General features: G+C 39.7%; 1 protein-coding gene across 4 annotated transcripts in view; it reads left to right on the top strand.

Moving 5' to 3' along the window:
* Positions 1-18,625, top strand: part of mib2 (MIB E3 ubiquitin protein ligase 2) — a 41,150-nt gene that overhangs the window by 12,269 nt on the left and 10,256 nt on the right. For all 4 annotated transcript variants that reach the window (XM_062392454.1, XM_062392453.1, XM_062392452.1 and 1 more), the window contains exons 3-13: positions 367-538; positions 8,192-8,298; positions 9,774-9,968; positions 10,174-10,316; positions 11,596-11,703; positions 11,833-11,937; positions 12,383-12,545; positions 13,167-13,300; positions 14,170-14,318; positions 14,802-14,958; positions 16,139-16,293. In XM_062392454.1, coding sequence (XP_062248438.1) covers positions 367-538; positions 8,192-8,298; positions 9,774-9,968; positions 10,174-10,316; positions 11,596-11,703; positions 11,833-11,937; positions 12,383-12,545; positions 13,167-13,300; positions 14,170-14,318; positions 14,802-14,958; positions 16,139-16,293 — 1,588 coding nt within the window. The remainder of the gene's footprint in view (positions 1-366; positions 539-8,191; positions 8,299-9,773; positions 9,969-10,173; positions 10,317-11,595; positions 11,704-11,832; positions 11,938-12,382; positions 12,546-13,166; positions 13,301-14,169; positions 14,319-14,801; positions 14,959-16,138; positions 16,294-18,625) is intronic.

Below are 18,625 nucleotides of genomic sequence, written 5' to 3' on the forward strand. Positions count from 1 at the left end.
CGTTTCTTGTCATCAGCCCATCCAGTCCTATTTTTGACTTGAATGACACAAATGACTCTTAGCATTTTGCTCCATTTAATGTGACATTTTTCTGCCTCAGAAGCTTCAATTAATGGAGCGAAAGAAGTGGAGGATAAGAGATGAGGAACTGAGGTCCTGGGGGTATTTTGATCATGCTGTTAATGCCTCAGTTCCTCTACTTCTCGCGATATTAGCGTTTTTGTGAGACACGAGATGTATAACTTGCAAATGTGACTTGTAGTACCTGAAGTAGATGTTGGAAGAATGTATTTCTTAGCAACAGAAATTAAATAGAACGACATAGAAATAGGAACATATCTTCAACCACCGCTTCTCCCTTTTCAGGCGTGCGTCACTCCAACATCATCTGTGACAGCTGCAAGAAGCATGGCATCATGGGAATGCGATGGAAGTGCAAGGTGTGCTTCGACTACGACCTCTGCACCCAGTGCTACATGAACAACAAGCACGACTTGAGCCACGCTTACGAGCGCTACGAGACGGCACACTCCCAGCCGTGAGTACTGCGCTGACACCGTTGATCCCCATTTAATTTCTAATTATGATGTCGTCTATTACAAGATCTCTGCTCGACTTAACTTTCTTTCTTCACATCCAATTCAACTCATAGGAGGTAAGCCTTTATTTGTGCTACTGCCGTAATTCCAGCTACATTTGGTTTAGGCAGGTTTAACATGGCAATATCATCACATTTTCCACTTTCCTCAGTTAACTGACCAGATGGAGCTTTTCTGGTTTTATTTTCAATACACTGCAGTTTTAAATTAAGGACTTTCGCACTTCTACATACACTCATATATTAGCCTGCAGTGTCATGGGCAGGGTCTTAGACTCTGGTCAAATATCAGGGTTGACCCTTTGATACAACGAACAGGTATTTTGTTTACAAAATACAAATTTCAACCAAAAGGCAATTTTCTTGATGATTACATCATGATTCACTTCATTTCTGTCAAACACAGTCCATTCTAACTAAAAACAGAAAAGCACTTTCTATGATTATAGCTTGAGCCCGTCAGTGGGGGCGGGCAGTGTGCTTTCGGTCTGTAGACTGTGTCCTTTCTCTAAGACCTCCGATTAAGTCGTCGGAGTGGGTCCGACTTTTCGTCAAAATCTTCACCAGATCATTGTGATAATTTGATGATTTTATTTCACCATACGCAATGACATACAAATGTCATAGCATAAACATCAAAGGGAAAGCACAATGTTTGCTACAATGCGTTAATAACGTTTTATTTTTGGAAAAGTTGTGAATTTGGGTCTGAAAATTGGTCAGAGCTCTTGAATAGTCGACATGCAATGTGTGAAAAAATGACAGCAGTTCAGTTAATCATTCAAACTTTTAAATAAACCACACATGTGAACGGTAGTAAAGACAGATCAGCTTAATTTCATGAAAAACATGGTAGGGTGAACACAACATTTCCTAACTTCACTCTGCACCATAGACCTCATACACATAAGCAACGCAGTTAAATGATTAATAGCTACGGTGAGCAGGATGTGGCTAAGAACCAAAAGGTGTTGTTAATGTTGTTTATCTCAGCTTGGTCAAAACATGCCTGGCCTTGTTATGGCTTAATGTTTAGTGAGCTGATTCCAAGTGTCCTGCGTATGCAGATTTAATGGAGTGAGTTCTCCTCTTCAGAATCCACTCTTCTGCATCAGTTCACAGTAAAGCTCCAAATGGCTTTAGGCACTGTCTGAATGTCAGCTGGATAGCCTGTTCTCATTTTAACGAGGTGATATGTATGACCCAGATTTCTTCTATAGTTTAGCCTGGTCCGGGCTCAACGCAGTAGCATTTATTTTCCTGTGTCTGATGTTCAGTGAAGGCTGTCAATAGGTGTGTGTGTGTGTGTCTGAATCATGACTGGTCGCTTCAATACAACTAACTATTTAAATCAGCCATGAGGTTTTTTTCTCAAGAGTATGAAACCACTATTTAAGTCGGTCAGGATGAGCATAAAGAGCTTATTCATTGAAGTCCGTATGGGAAAAATGTGCAAATGTCTGACAATGACAGCAGTGTCACAGACAGAACAACAAATTCACAGTTTTAGTGCGTCTTGAAACAGTTCACCTCATGCATCAGTGAATCAAAAAAATGTTGTTCTACCCTTAAAAAATGTCCTGGTCGTGATTTGAACCTAGTAACTTTGCCATCTCTGTTCTATTACTTCATGCTTTAATTTGTCTGTGATCACGTCTTCGCTAAACAGAAAAACATCTTCATTCGAATCTTATTTTAGATTTTGGTTGTTGCCTCATTTGATTGTGTACTGCATGGACGAGTGTGGAAGAGGAGCAGCAGATTTAGGCTTTTAATGAAACCCGGCCCTCTTCCAGTAAGACAGAATAGCACAGTTTACCATTCTGACAGGAGGGTGAGTCTCATTTCATCTCCCTCCTCAGTATGGATTTATCATTAAGGCCCAAATGTTGTTTGGCTCAGCAGTGTCCTTCATTACGGTGATATTTTATTGGTCGAGCAAACACATTTATAAATGTACCCTCCCAGCAGGTCATCGCTTTCCATCTGTCGACACTGCAAAAACACTGGCTTGACTGACGAGTCGATTTTCATTTTGCTAAATTTGGAACATTTTATAATCTTTTATATAATTTATACTATACAATTTCAGTTTTAAGATAGTGATCAATAAAAAGAAATTGATTTGTTTGATCATTGATGTTAGTTTAATTGTTAATCTGCGTTATTTAATCCCACTTGAATTGGGGTGGTTCATAGCATCTGAGTGAGATGAAGCTAAAATTTAGACAACTAAAAATAACTCGACAGAGATTCCCTTCTTGAGGATTGAGGCGTGTTAATACCAGAGCTCCAATTTAAATGTGTAGTGTGTTAATACCACAGCCAAAAGTATTTTAAAGTCATGCTGTTTTGTGATAGTCCAACACTAGGGACCTATTCTATTGTAAGTGTCCTTCTCTCAGTGGGGTATATAAGAGTGAAGTAAAATGTGGACGAAAAACATTAACATAGCATATTTTTAAACTGTTTATGTTTATAGACTAGGCAAGATTGATATTTAAAAGTCTAGATACATTTCTCACATGGATGAATATTGCGTTTCAAAACTATGTCACCCCTAAATTGGTTTAATTTAATATGATAATATTGGAAAACCTAATTGCGAACAATTCAGGCAGCTGATTTGCAGAAATGTTGAATGAATTGACGTCACTGCTAACACACTGGGCCTCGCTCCACTTTGGCTCTCAGTGAGATTATTTTCATGGTGTCTGAAACATGAATGGTATATTGATGCTCATAAGTGGCCTAAAAGACCGTGACTCCGCTGAAGTCATTCAGTCATGATGTGAATGAAGTATTCAAACATCACTTCAGAACCTTTGTGACTTTTGAGAGTGTATGGGATGTTGGCTAGGTGTTCATCACTGACCACTGTAAGAGGACAAGTTCCATATTTGGTCACGACAGCAGTGTTGGGAACTCATTTACATAAATCTCATCATGATTTTCGAGAAATATTGCCACTTGGCTACAGGATTGCATATTCTGCTGCTCAATATTCTTATTATACCATTTAATTAAATTGCAGTTGTACAGTTATATAAAAATGACCACTTAATTCAAAATAGATTCTGGACCATGTACATCCGAAATACAACAACCTTGTGTTTTAATGGCAACTCATCAAAATTTGATGCCCCGCCACACTCACACCTTCTGAAGAAAACTTCAGGTTGTTTTAATCTCCATCTTGTTAAGATGACACTGACCAATTTTTAAGTTGGCAATATCCAAAATGGCTGACTTCATGTTGCTTTAATTAAATTGGTGCCTCTGACTTTTTTTTTCATTCGGTCATAATACACGTGTGTACTGAATTTTGTGAAGATTAGTTAAACCAGACGGAATGGCTGCATGTTAGGGGGCGCTGTGAGCCATTTTGCAATTCCCATTTTCAAATTACTCCAGAATACGTACATTTTCATCAGGCCTGACGCGCACGGGTAGTTTGATTTTTTTGAGTATGTTCAAGCCGTCAAAAAACAACAGCACTCTTCGGTGCTCGGGTCCTTATAACAACTAAATTTGTTAGATTTTCTTTCATGCAATTACATTTAACAGCGGCCAGTGGTGAACTTCCAGATAGTAAAGAAACAAGTCAATGCTTGCAGATTTTCCAGATCAACAAATATAAATAAATCAATGATTTTTCTCAATGTAAATCACCATTTGCTGCACACCATTTTAACATTAAATGGTCTATTCATTGTATCTCTGCATTCTTTCTTTTATCAAATACATCTTTGTCTAATTTTAGCGTAAAGAGTTGTGATTGTTTCCTGCACTGGGACAGAGTGTACATCTAGGAGAAGATCACATGAAAGTCACTTCTTTTCTCATCAGATGAGTTAAAGATAGGAGCACTGTACAGTATGTTATACCGAACACACAGCACTTCTTTATTTCCCCACTACACTGACCCATATTTCACTGACAGCATTTTCAAAAGACTGATTTATTATCTGGCAGTCATCTGACACCCTGATATTTGTCTGGAAAGGCAAATTTAACTTGGCTTCATTATGAGTGGGAGTTCTTGTGGTGCCAGAAGTGATTTATGTGAGGAGACTGATTTGGGCTCAGCATAGTTAAAAGGGAACCGCTTTCATGTGGACCAAACATGTGTGAGACTTTAATGGCAACTAAAGCAGGGTAGATCTATTTGTAGTTTACAGCCAAACTGTAGGCAGAAACTTTATTAGTGTCCCGAGGGAGCAATAGGAAGTTGTCAACAAAATAATAAACTGCTTCAGTAAGCCAGCACCGGAGCGGCACCATCACAGACAGGGTGCGAGACATGAGGTGGATGTACTGTGCACGTGTCCCATTATAATTACAACGGATTTCACAGGATTAGCATGCTAACATTCTCAGATGTGCAGATTAGCATGTTAACAATTCCAGCTTCCTAGAAGACGTATTAGACAACAGGTGTCAGATGGGAAGTAAATCAAAGTGCAGGTTTATGTGCTGCTCCTAAAGCATTACGCTTTTAGTAAGAGACTGTTGTATATTTCCTCATTCTTTAAAATATGACTTTTAAATAACCTATATTTGAAACCTAATCATTCTGATTAGAATGATTAGAATGGTGCTGTCGCTGCTTGTTAACTGTGTTCAGTTTTTTATTTTTGAGCATGTTGTCTAAGACTTGTAGGACATAGATGTGTGTGTGCATGCTGAGTGCTCAGGGTGTGCGTGTGTACCATATGTTTACAAGCGGATGTTTGCAATGCAGTTTGTTAATCTGCTCTTCAACTCACAAACAACACATGTGCACTTTCTAAGGAACCTATCAGTCTAATCCTTCCTTTGCTTATCAATATACACTGCTACACCTTACCTTAACAGTTTGTATTCAAAGTTTATCATACCCGTCGCTACAACTTTCCTGCAGGGTTTTCCAGCGCTTGCTCTGCAAAAAAAAGAAAAAAAAAACTGACTGGATTTCTGCAAAAACTTGTTTCTAGTGGGGGAAGTGGAACTGGAAAATATGTAGATTTCACTCTTGTTTCCACTCCCACCACAAAACTGCTGTCTTTATAAATGTATTTTGAAAAGGGATTCGTCGTTTGCAAGATGTGGACTAAAGCAAAGTTGGTGCAGATGACAAGTCAATGTATCAAGTTATTTTCTGTCTTTTCAAGTAGACTTAGTCCGGATTTGTGTTTTCACAGTTGTCAAGTTTCCACTAGGCCTTTAAGTCAAGGGTAAACAGGGCAGATATTTTAAACCACAGCTGTTGTACTTGAGCTAAAAAACTATAATCAGTCGTACCTACACCAGTATCAATCCATAAATCCCTGTCACCTTTCTTGTGAAAAATACAATTTTCTAGATAATTTCTTGATCCTTTTGGTTCCTGCAAAGGTTAATCTCTGTATCCCACTGAGTTTGATTCAGAGATTCCGGCTTACCCTTGGCTGACTGTTGACCTGGCTGTTGTGTCAGTTGGTGTAGGCCTCTTGTCTTGATCCTGTCTAGGAGCAGAGGTAACATGGTCATGTAGGATTAGAAATCTTAATCCCTTGAAAGAGCTGTTTTGTTTTTCAGACTAGCTTCACTACCAAACAACAAAACAAACCCCAAGGTCATGTATTTTTTATGTGAATTTGGGATATCTGTCAGTTTACATCCACTTTACTCATGACAAATTTTGAGTCAAGTTTTAAGAATAGTTGTCTTTTGCTGTAGTAGTTATCCTGTCAAAGAGCATTCTCTGGTATAATTTCAATTCTTCGATGCTGAATTAAATATTGTTTTTCCTATCAGAAAATTGGTATAGCTGTTCACGGTATCCCCCTGGACCATAAATCAAGTTTGATAAAGTTATCTTGATCACAATTGTACCATATATACATATCCTGAATTCTTTGAAAAGCTCTAAAAACACTGATACACTATAGCAGTGCAGACTAATGTACGCTCAAACCTTTTGTTTCTACATGTGCAGGGTTTCCATCTTATATAGATGTAGACAGAAATACATTCAAAGACATGCATGCTCTTTGACTTGCCCTGAGGTAGCCTGCTTTCTGATTCTCTGCTGTCAAAGGATTAGTCTCAAAGCTCTGTGCTCTGATCTCAGAACAGACCTCTCCAAGGTACAGTCTCACACAGGAGACTTCCTGTTAGTTGACTCAAAGAGCCAAGCGTACAACTGTTTTCCACCGTAGCACCCAGGAACCGGGTGTTAGAGAGACAAGGAGGCAGCAAAGCCAGAGGACTACGGCTCTTACGAGGCTCGTCTTCTTCGTCTATATGATTTTGTCTTCATCCAAAAAAGGAAGCTGGGGTTTGATTTCTTCTGAAAAGTATGGGAATAGGCAGCTCCTTTGCACCAAGATCTGATCAAATCTTTACCATAAGGTACGTCACATTGTAGGAAATTACTCTATGATTGCACTTCAGGATGTTGGTCATATGTTAAAAAGTGAGGTGTTGACACTGGTCTGAAATGTTTCCTTAGTGTATTCTAGTATTTCCCTTGTCTCTAGTTTGATATCCTGCTTATCTCCTGGCCACTTGTGGAAGAAAGACCACAGAATAAACATCATTCAAAAACGGATAAGAGGTCAACTCTGGAGCCAGGAGACCTTTCATTATTATACTTTGATATTTGACTGGAAGTCAAAGGATTTGGTTTTCATGACATTCAGCAGGTGGTTGATTGTGCTAACTGTGCTAGTAACAAATATTTTTGTTGTCAGGAGATCACAGCAGACAATAGTATAGGCTCTAAGCATGCTCAAATGCTCAAGGCTCATCACATGTGTGTTCTTTAGGAAGGTTCCACTGTAGCTATTCAATTTCGTTCTGCCCATCTAGACCTTTTGTCAATCTGACTATTGAATTTAGTCAGACAACAGGTTTGACAGGTCTTAGTTTTTCTAAGACACAAAATGCTTTGTTACGGTTGTTATATGCATACTTCATCAATGTAGGACTGTCGAAACATCCTAATATAGATGATGATCATAATAATCAATATCAAATCAAAATATTATATTTATATTGCACTTTCATAAATAGCTACTACAAAGTGCTTCACAAAGAGTAAAAATAAAAACAAGACAAATAATAAAAAACATTTAGAATTAGGGACAACAAATGAAACAACTCAGCATCATTTAAACTCATAATATGATAATAATAATAATAATAATATTAATAATAATGGTCAATTATCAGTTTTGCAACATGAGTTATTGATTTTGTGTTAATAAAAATCACATGATAACATTGTGGTCCCCTTTATCATAATGGGTAAATTTGTAACAATAGTATTGCTCTGACCATCAGCATCTGTCTGCACAACCCCACTAGGTATTAGTAATTTCTATTAGTAGTTTTGGAATAATTTGAGTGTCATGAATTTGCTAAATTACATAAAACATACTTAAAACAATGTTAATCCTTCAATTGACCAATTCCATTATTTTAGTTTTTGAAACGTAGATATCACTATATTTTTGTGAAAATCTGAAATTGCAACAGCCTCAAATCAAAGTGTCATGCCTTAAGTTTTTCTCAGATGGTGTGTAGTCAGTTTTTTACAGCTGTATGTCCATGCTCTTTAAATCACAGGGTAAGCTTGGCACCAAGGCAGAACCTCCCACGGATCATCCTCAAAGGAATCTTCCAGGGGGTTAAAGTCGTTCGAGGACCTGACTGGGACTGGGGCAACCAAGACGGTGAGTGGTGTGTGTGTGAGTGTGTGTATGTTGGGAGGGGGGCAGACACTGCCATTGCCAACTCAAAAGCCCCCTCCCTACCTTCCTGAGTATGGACCTGTGCCTCTTCAAAGTGTTCACCTATCCATAACCCATACCAACACTGTAACCTCATGTCTCATTAACCCATGAAATGTTCAATTAGTATGTGTCTGCATGCACTTATATTGCCAGTGACTTATTTGAGTCTGTTCCACAGATGTGCCAGTGTTTCCTTGTTTACTATGTTCAGACCTGTTAAGTTGGACAAACCTAGAACCCCCTTAATTTAGTCACTATTGTCTGCGGTGCAAGTAATAAGAAGGCAGAGACTGGAGAAAATATTTCTTGCCTTGAATTATGTTTTCGTCTGCATTTTTTTATCATGTGATAAGCTGTGAGTCTGCAGTGTTTTGAAAAAATTGGTCGCCTATCAGATACAAACAGCCCACACATGGTGATGTTGGAAATTGTTTAAAAAAAAACAATCTTCCACATCAGATGACTAAATTTAAACCCTTGAATGTTCCCTTTAGGGATAGTGAGAATGTTAATATGTCTTAATGATTCCTGGTCTTGGGTCATTGTTTTCTCTGATATAGAATAGTAATGCTCCCTTTTCTGGGCTGGAGCGAATGAGTCAAAATGTCCCGTCAGTGTCTTTGAAAATCAACACCCCGGGGTTGGGTCAAGTCACTCATCAGGCTCAATGGCGTTTGAGATAAGTGCAGTCGCTCTGGGCGCTCTGAGGATTCTCACAAACCCCCATCCCATTATGTAGTTTTACGGGTCACTGGATTAGTTGGTGTGGTTACTGAGGCAGCTTGAGGACTTCAGTGACTTCAGGGTTCTCCTCATTAAAACCTGATGTATGGATCTCAAACCATCCTTTGAAACAGCATAGACACTAATAATGTGGCTTGGAACTATGTTATTGTTTAATGGTGATTCTAATTCTGATTTTTCTTTTTGATGTTTTTGTAGTTTTGATGTCAATCAATCAATCAAATTTTATTTGTATAGCCCATATTCACAAATTACAATTCATCTCATAGGGCTTTAACAGGGTGTGACATCCTCTGTCCTCTACCCTCAGCAAGAGTAAGGAAAAACTACAAAAAAACCTTTTAACAGGGTAAAAATATGTAGAAACCTCAGAGAGAGCCACATGTGAGGGATCCCTCACATGTGTGAGAAGGGTAGCTGTGTTGTAGGTAACATGACTGATGAGTGACTTAGGCATATTTCTCTGTGTCATCTCATTTGTCACACATGTCTCTGTCTTCCATTCTTACCTGATGTGTAAATATTGTTTGTGTCATTGCTTGTTCACTCTGTTGAAATGTTCTCACAAACATAACAAAATCCACTTTATCTTTCTCTAACCATGTTTTTCCATAACAAGCTGATATGTTATTGGTTCTTGCATATTTATCTGTGTGCATTTATGTGTTTAGGCGGGGAGGGTAAGGTTGGGAAGGTAGTGGATATTCGTGGCTGGGATACAGAGTCTGGTCGCAGCGTGGCCAGTGTCACCTGGTCTAACGGCACCACCAATGTCTACCGAATGGGCCATAAGGGCAAGGTAGACCTGAAATACGTGTCTGACGGCCAAGGAGGTTTCTTTTACAAAGACCACCTACCAAAGCTCGGTAAGTCTATTTCTTTAAATTTTATTCTATTGAATTTTATTGAATTTTAATTAAGTTTGCACTGCTGACATTTTTTTAATCCCTGCATGTCTTGAGACAACAACCCGATAAATACATTTTTTAAACTCAGACGATTGTTGTTCTTAGTTTTGAAAAGTACCCATGAGTGGGGGTCTGAGTTTGATGCTGACATTTGTCCATCCAGGAGAGCACGCAGAGCTGCAGCGCCAGGAGAGTGCTGATGGCCACTCCTTCCAGCAGGGAGACAAGGTCAAGTGTCTCTTGGAGGTGGACATCCTTCGACAGATGCAGGAGGGCCACGGAGGGTGGAACCCAAAAATGGCAGAGGTACTAAACTGTTTCCTTCGAGACACCAAGACAAATAAAACAATTCAGACCAGGGGTGTCCAAACTTTTTATCCCGAGGGCCACATATAGAAAAATATAGAGCTAAACTACAAAGTGCTATAATTAAGTGCCATTAAAGTGCTACTAAATTGTTAGTTTAAGAATAAAAAAATTATATATATATTTTTTTTGATTTAATTTTTTTTTTTAGGCGGGCCAATTTAAAATGGATGGCGGGCCGCAGATGGCCCGCGGGCCGTAGTTTTGACACCCCTGATTCAGACAAACCAATTGACCGCGTCACATAAGTCCCTATTGAACTGTTCTTTAATGCACAAGTACAAAGTGTACAGTGGCTTCAGCAAAGTATTCAGACCCCTTCACTTTTGTCACACTTGATTGTAGATTTCATTTTAAATGGATTAATCTGCCATTTCTGCCCTCCTATCTAAACTCAGGAGCTCATCATGACACAGTGAAATTGTGTTTATAGATATAAAAATAAAAGTGCCAATTGCATGTATTCAGACTCTTAATTCATTAGTTTGTTTGCCATTGTAAACTGTATTCACTCAATTCAGTTTGCCATCCAAATTATCCCAGCGAAGTTTGAGACAGATCTCAAGGACTAGAATGGTACTCAGTACAGTGCCCTTAAGTTCGATCTAGCTGCTCTAAATTTTACATACTCATATACTTTAATGTTGAAAAATGCACCATTTGGCAATGTTAAACTGATAAAAAAAAATGAAAAACTCAATCGGTCCTCTGACCCCGATGCACACCAACATTTAGTTGAGTTCTTCCCTGACCCATACCACATCCTTCAACCAAGTTTTGTGGAAATCTGTTTTGTTGTTTTTGTGTGATCTTGCTCACAATCATACAAACCAACCAACAATACAAACCAACAGGGATGAAAACATAACCTCCTTGGTGGAGATAATACATAAAACAAACCTAATGCAAGTGACCACAATTTGTATCATTTAAACCTGTTAAATTCAGACCGTTTATACCTGTTTTTCAAACAACTTAATAAACTGAGTGCATGCATGTATTTTTTGTGCTTTAGGAAAACATGGCCTCACACATGGCTTTTGAACTTTGTATATAGAATATCTGTATTATATAAGTAGCTCAGTTTGATGTTGGCGTGCAGTGGAGTGAACAGAAACAGAACATCCAACTCTCAAATCACAGCTGCTAAAGGGAACATTAAGGTCACAGACATGCAGAGAGGGACACCCAGGGTGAAAGCGTCTATTTGTGTTTGCAGTACATTTGTCGGATCGGGACTGTCCACAGAATCACTGACCGAGGAGATGTCAGAGTCCAGTACAGCAACAACATCCGCTGGACTTTCCATCCCGGGGCCCTGACCAAGGTACAGATAAGTTTCTACTAGAGGATAGAGACAGAGTGTAGTTACCCAATCAGTACATCTTCAGTTGATTTGAATAGCTCCTCAACTTTGTCAATGTGTCAATAGTTTGTCCGTCTGTCTTTCTCCCAGGTGAACACGTTTGGAGTCGGGGAACAAGTCCGAGTGTTGGAGGACATGGAGAGTGTGAAGAGACTGCAGGCTGGCCATGGAGAGTGGACAGACAGCATGGCTCCTGTATGCTCATTTCACCTGATAACTCCAGCATTTGAACACAGCATGACTGATTCGACAATACTTCAGATTAGAGACGATTCATTACAATTTCACATTCAGATAGACACAGCACACTGGTGATTGAAAAACAGTTATACAAATAATTGCAATTTTGCTGCAGGAATAATGCACCATTACAGGTTTTGATATTCAAAAATGTCTTTGTAAGCAGTAATGAACCATACATAGTAAGATTTAGTATTTCATTCCTGAATGTTTAGTGTACTAACTCAAAATTAAACAGAAAACATTTGTTTCCATGATTATAGCCTGGTTATTTGCCTAAAATTGAAGAGGTGTAGAAAGAAGTAGTTTCTGCTTGATTCGTTTTTCCATATTTTTTTTTTCTTGGTCCCTGTCTCACCGCCCGTGCCCCATCCACCTCACTTACTGTTTTCTGTCCTAGGTGCTTGGCCAGGTCGGGAAGGTGTTGAAAGTATATGCTGATGGTGACCTTCGGGTGGCATTCGGAACTCAGACATGGACGTTCAATCCAGCATGCCTCTCGGCCCAGCCTGTAGAGGTGGACGCCAACCTCATGACGGCCGAGAACCCCAACGAATCTGGAAGTAAGACCTCTGCCGGGACGATGGGGCTCATCTGTTACACTCCAGCTTCGGCTTTACCTTCTGCATGCATTCACTCATCTTCCTTCATCTCTACTCTTCCTTCATCTAATGCATGCTTTCACAAACAGGCTGCTTCTGTGTCTTTTTCCAGCGACCGGTGGAACGGGTGTCCATTTGTTGAAATGTTCTTCTCTGTGATAGTCATGATCCTGCATGTTGACAGTGAGATGCTTTGGCTGCACAGCAGACATTTGTCATCATGTCAGAACTTCTTAGCGGTCTCTTAATCATGACTAAACCTTTCCTGTGCATGTGTTCACCTCAGCAGATGGGAGCTTGTCAACAGAGTGATGTGTGTGCATGTGTGTGGTCCAATTGCTCTGCATGGGGGGGACATTTTGACTCATTCCTGTGGTTTTTGCATTTGGCTCAGCCTTGAACGATTAACCAGTGTGCATTTGTTGTGCTGTTTTGGTCGCTGCAAGTCTTTGTGGCAATATTTCTAATCATGTTGTTCCAATTAGACTGATTAAGTTAGTTAATCACTTTTTCACTCTTCTCTCTCCCCTTTTCTTCTCCTTTTATCCCATCTCCTCTCCATCTGACTACCTCTGTGTGCAGGTACTGTCATCTCAGTGTTGGAGAAGCTGCTGTCTCAGTCTACAGAGCAGGACAATCCCAGCCGCTTGGTCATTGAGGCAGCACATGGCAGTGCCAACAAAGTGAGGGAATTGGTGCAGAAATATCCTGACAAGGTTAGTGCAGCACTCCCTTCTCTTTGCTGCAGTCCACTGCCCGTTCCAAGAGCTCCTTCCACCAGGACCCCAAGACGGGGGGCGGGGAATTTAGGGGGACATAGTAACTTTTTTAACACAGGATATACTGGCTCTATCAGATAAAGAAAAAACTGAAATAAATTACAATGTTCACATTGCACACCTCTCCAACAACCCAGCACCGAAACGTTGGTTGAATCAGTTCTCTCTCCATAGTTGTGAATATGGTGCTGTACATTTTATCACTCTCCTAGGTCATGGACTCCCATATAATACAATTTACACACACAAGAGTCAATAGTTTATCGTTTTTTTTGGGTTGTTAATTTATGATATGTACACCTATAAATATGGAAATTAGATGAATTATTTAGTACTGGACATGATGAGGATAACTGTGTCCATTAATAATTTATGAAACTGATTCTCATTATTTCATCGGCTTGTTTAGTCAAGACTGAGGTTGAATAGTAACGATAATAGGAAAATATGGGAGGGGTAAAGTTTTCTTTTTCAACAGCCACCATAACAAATATTTACTGGAATTACATTGTAATATGACAGTTATAAAAACACATTTTATGAGATGTGTTTCTATTTAAAAATGTGTAAGAAAAGTAATATCTTGTTGCAAAATGAAATCAGAGTAAATTGCACTTGTGTTCTCAACTGCATTTCTGCATCTCCATGTTAATGGTTACACAACATGCTCAGATTATGTATCATGTGTATGACGCTGCTGGCTGTTCATGCTCAGATTATCTCCAGCCGGTCTGTGCTCAGCTCTGTTAGTGTCTGAGCCGCCCTCGTCTGAAATGAATCTTCGACCACGTTTGTGTCTCTGGCAGGTGGATATAAAGAACCAGGGCAAGACTGCACTGCAGGTCGCTGCTCACCAAGGCCACATGGAGGTGGTGAAGGCCCTGCTGCAGGCCAACAGCTCCGTCGAGGTCAAGGATGAAGATGGAGACACGGCATTGCACTACACTGCCTTTGGGTGAGGAGGACACACACACATACTGTATGCTCAGCTTTTTTTATACATGTTTTTTCAGAATACAAAACTGCAATGGTAACACACAGACACACACTCGCAGTTGTTCAACTCCTACCATGTTATGTGATAATCCATTTACACCAGGGACAGCACTTAAGTGTTGCCTAATCAGTCAGCAATATCTCCTGTCCTCCTCACAAGATTAACACATTCTCAGAAACTCAGCATCTGATAAAATCTCCGTGGGAATTTTACTTGTTCAGAATAACTTTGTAATGCACCATACAAACAAAATGTCCGCCTTAGCACGCAACCCCGGGGCTTTGTGTGGCGCTTGGTAGGTTTACAGAACAAACGTGCAAGTTTTTTTTATAAACTGCTTTAAATTACCTTAATTCAAAACACTGTTTGGACAGGTTGAATCACTCACCGTAAATGAAGAACAATGAGGATTAATCTGTTTGTGTTTGTCTTTTTGTGTAGTAATCAGGCAGAGATCGCTCGGTTGCTGTTGAGCAAGGGTGCAAACGTCAACCTCCTGAACAACTCCATGTGCACGGCGCTCCACATCGCTGTCAACAAGGGTTTCACTGATGTGGTGCGGGTGCTGACTGAACATTCAGCTGACGTCAATCTCCAGGTGAGAGGATTTAGGATGCTTAATGCTTGATGCTTCCTCCATTTAAACGTTTGGATCAGATTTGTTCAGGCATTCTGTTTGCGGGTTGTCCATCCTTATGTAGTACTCATGGATGACCAGATAAGAATTTTGTGTTGAAAGGTCAGTGCCAAAACACCTGTTTTGCCTTGTGTATGTGAATTCATAGGAACAGCTCAAGAGAATTCTTCAATTTTGGCACAAAGGTTCAGTTGGACACACATTAACTGTCTAGATTTAGGTGGTCAAAGGTCAAGGTCCTGATGGCCTCTTAAAACATGTTTTTTCAATTACATTTTTGTGGCTCAGTGCTGTTGCGGTGTTTGTATTATTCTTTTCTTTTGTTTATTTTATTTAACTATAAATGTCGTGATAGTGTTGATTAATTCTGCACTGAGGCACTAAGTACAAGTAAAAACCAGTCTTTGCTGGTGCAGTATGTAAAGGCCATCAAATGATTGTCTTTGTAAACATGACCTCATGAAATGTTTGTTCACTTTTGAGTCATTTGTGATAAGAGAGCAAACCTTTGTCCCACTCCTCTCTGGCTCACTGGGACTGGAAAGAGAGTGACGTTTAGCCAGAGATTGAGCGTAAACCACTGAGTGTACATCTGGGCAGCAATAAACAAGCTTCTGTGCCAGTGTCAGTCATTTATGTGACACATGTCGTAAACCACTCATGCATTGCTTTTTTCAAGCAGTTGTAAACACACATGAATTTATGGTGTTGACTGTGGCCCTGTTTCACTCCATCCCTCAGCCTCATTAAGGCAGTTTAGTTTCTCTTTTAGGGCATTTTGTCTTACATGCCTGCAACCAGGCCCTGAATTCATAACTCTTCTTTTTCTGCTTGAGTTGTGTAGCTACTCAGCCAAAAGACACGTCGGCACAGAAATTGTTTGTGTGCAGTGTCTATTTAGAGACTAAATTCATTTAAGTTTCCTAATTAGCACCTTTTTGAATTACAGGATATTATTCTGTTGAGGTTAATGATGCTCAAGTCGGGTTAAGTTACTGTAATTCATATAATTGCCGTTATAACAAAATTGTGATCTTTTTTTGGGGGGCATTTTGTTAAGCATTTATTAAGAAAAGGTCTGTAAACCTGCAGCACCTATTTTAATGTATTAAACAACCTTTCTTTCCCCCTCCCCAATCAGGATTCATATGGCGACACGCCTCTTCACGACGCCATTGCGAAAGATTTCCGCCAAATCATTGAGATCCTGGTTTTGGTGCCCAGCATTGACTTCACTCAGCAGAACCACAGAGGCTTCAACCTCCTGCACCATGCTGCTCTAAAAGGAAACAAACTGTGAGTAGAAATAAAAGACAGAATCAAAAATACCAACTTTTTAAGCTCAGGCATGGATCCACATGCCACACGTAGTAGACGAAGTGAAAATAAGTGATCAACAACCAAAGTCAAAACGAATTGACTATCCATTTTTCAAGAAGCTAGCGTATTTTGTCAAACACTTAACACAATTGAAGTTCCCTTGGAGCTAATATCCAGGACTGGATCTTATGGTATACTTTTTTAAAGGCTTTAACTTTCAGTCTTTGTGGCTTTGGTAGAGATTAACAATGAAACTTAGTAAATAGGCTCATGTCTTTTTCTTAATTATAAGCTCAGTTGTTCTCTTGCATATGCCTGCGTCTAATGTGAGCACTGGAACTGATTGCTATGGGCTTTTGTGGGAATCTCTCCTGCGTGTTTGAATGAGGACTCAAAGGTCAGCTCTCTGCACTATCAGTACAAATGGGGAGCTCATCTCCCACACAGCTTCTGCGGGTGTCAGCAGGCTGGCGGTCAATATCCGGTAAAAATGTAGCAACCTTTACTTTTGCACCCAACACGTTGACCTGTCCTTCAAATGTTCTCCCAAAATACATTTAGTCCAGCTATTTCTCGGCAATGCAGTTTTGGAATCCTTGAGTGGATAAGAAATCTAAAAATCAAAACAAATTCTTAACAGTCTGTAACAAATTCTTACACACTTGTGTAACAAGCCCCAAGGTGCATTGTCTTCTGACAGTGTGGATTTTACGCTGATTTACGCTGATCCTCAACGAGGGCACTGACCCAGCCTGGCTGAAAAACGCAGTAGATAACTGAACATTCTCACAATGATAAGGTTTGTTTCCCAAAACACAACTGTTATGTCTGGCTCCTATTGAATGTATCAGTGTGTGCTTCTGTGCATTTTTTCACATCAGCTCCAACACACCCTGAAAAAAAATAAACACGGTTGGTTACCTTTTTAAAAAAAAAAAAAAAAAAAACAGTTCTCATTAGTACTGTGTCTATGTTATAAAATCATGTTATTGATAAATTTAGTGGTGTACAAGTTATGTAATACATACATTTTCCAATCCCATGACCCGTCATTTTAAACCAGCCTGTTCAGTTTGTCTTAGATATAATTATTGACTGTTTGCAATGTGCGTCATCAAATAACTGTTCAGACATCATCATTGATTATATATGCATGACTGCAACTGACAAGAGGTGAATTGATTCAGCATGTTAATTTCCTCACTGTACCATTACTGTACAATGCATCAACAGGTACTTTATTCACAACACTTGCGAAGCTCTCGATACAGAATTCAATATCTTTTCTTATACCTTTTTCAAAAAATAAGTAAAATACTAAGTCTTCTTAAAAGCTTGAGGGATTTCTTGTTGATATTTTTTATTTGTACAGAGTCCGCCTGACTGGTCTGGTCCTTGGCTCCAGGGCTTTTTTTTACCTGATATGGACTTTCCTTCCCAACTTACAACATAGCCCTGTAATGAAGAATTGTCCCTGGCCAAGGAGCCATGAAGGAAACGAAGAATAAGGAATACATCTGCCTCATAATACCTCTTAATATAATATAAAAGGTTTCAGTCTGAGACGTTTAAGGTCTTTTATGTAATTTGATGCATAATATCTTGGAAGTTTAAATTCCAAATAGTAAGGGATTGCTGTCCTCGTCAACAGAGAAGATTACCATAGTTGGTCCATTTGCTTGCAGACCCTCCACTCAACGTGCGCAATCTGTCAAATACTAAACTCTGGTAAAAATGAGTCACACACGTGTAAGAAAGCTGTAAAGAATCTGACCTCCTGACTTCTACTTCCAGTGACCTACATGTCCTCATCACTACTACTGTCAGCCACCCTCCTAGAAATGATCCCACAAAAAATACAATCTCGGGACAGCCTCGTGCATGAGCACATGTGCGAATGTCGGACAGAGCCGGAAATACATTCGGCAGGGAATAACTGTGAGAGAGGAAAAAGGAAGGGAATGGAGGCCGCAGTGGACTGTCATTTATTTAACGTCCAATCTGTTCTGGCTTGTGTCATATGTGCGGTGCTGAGTTTAGGCCACGCTCCCCAGCATTCATTTAGCCTGACATCGGCCGCCGAGCCAAAAGTAGAACCTCAGAGGATTTACAGTGTTCAGGATCAGCTTGGTTCAGCAGTTCATTCATATATCATCAAGCCGGCCTCACATTACACTGATACAGTCCAGGTGCAGTGGAGTTGCTGTGTGTTTTCCTAGTTTGTTTTGGCTTTAATACAAACCATAATCTGCAGTTGAATCCATCAAGACTTTAGATTGAGGGTTAATTTAACTCTGTAGAGTGAATT

Source organism: Platichthys flesus, chromosome 7 (genome assembly GCF_949316205.1).
Source record: "Platichthys flesus chromosome 7, fPlaFle2.1, whole genome shotgun sequence".
Taxonomy (NCBI): Eukaryota; Metazoa; Chordata; class Actinopteri; order Pleuronectiformes; family Pleuronectidae; genus Platichthys; species Platichthys flesus.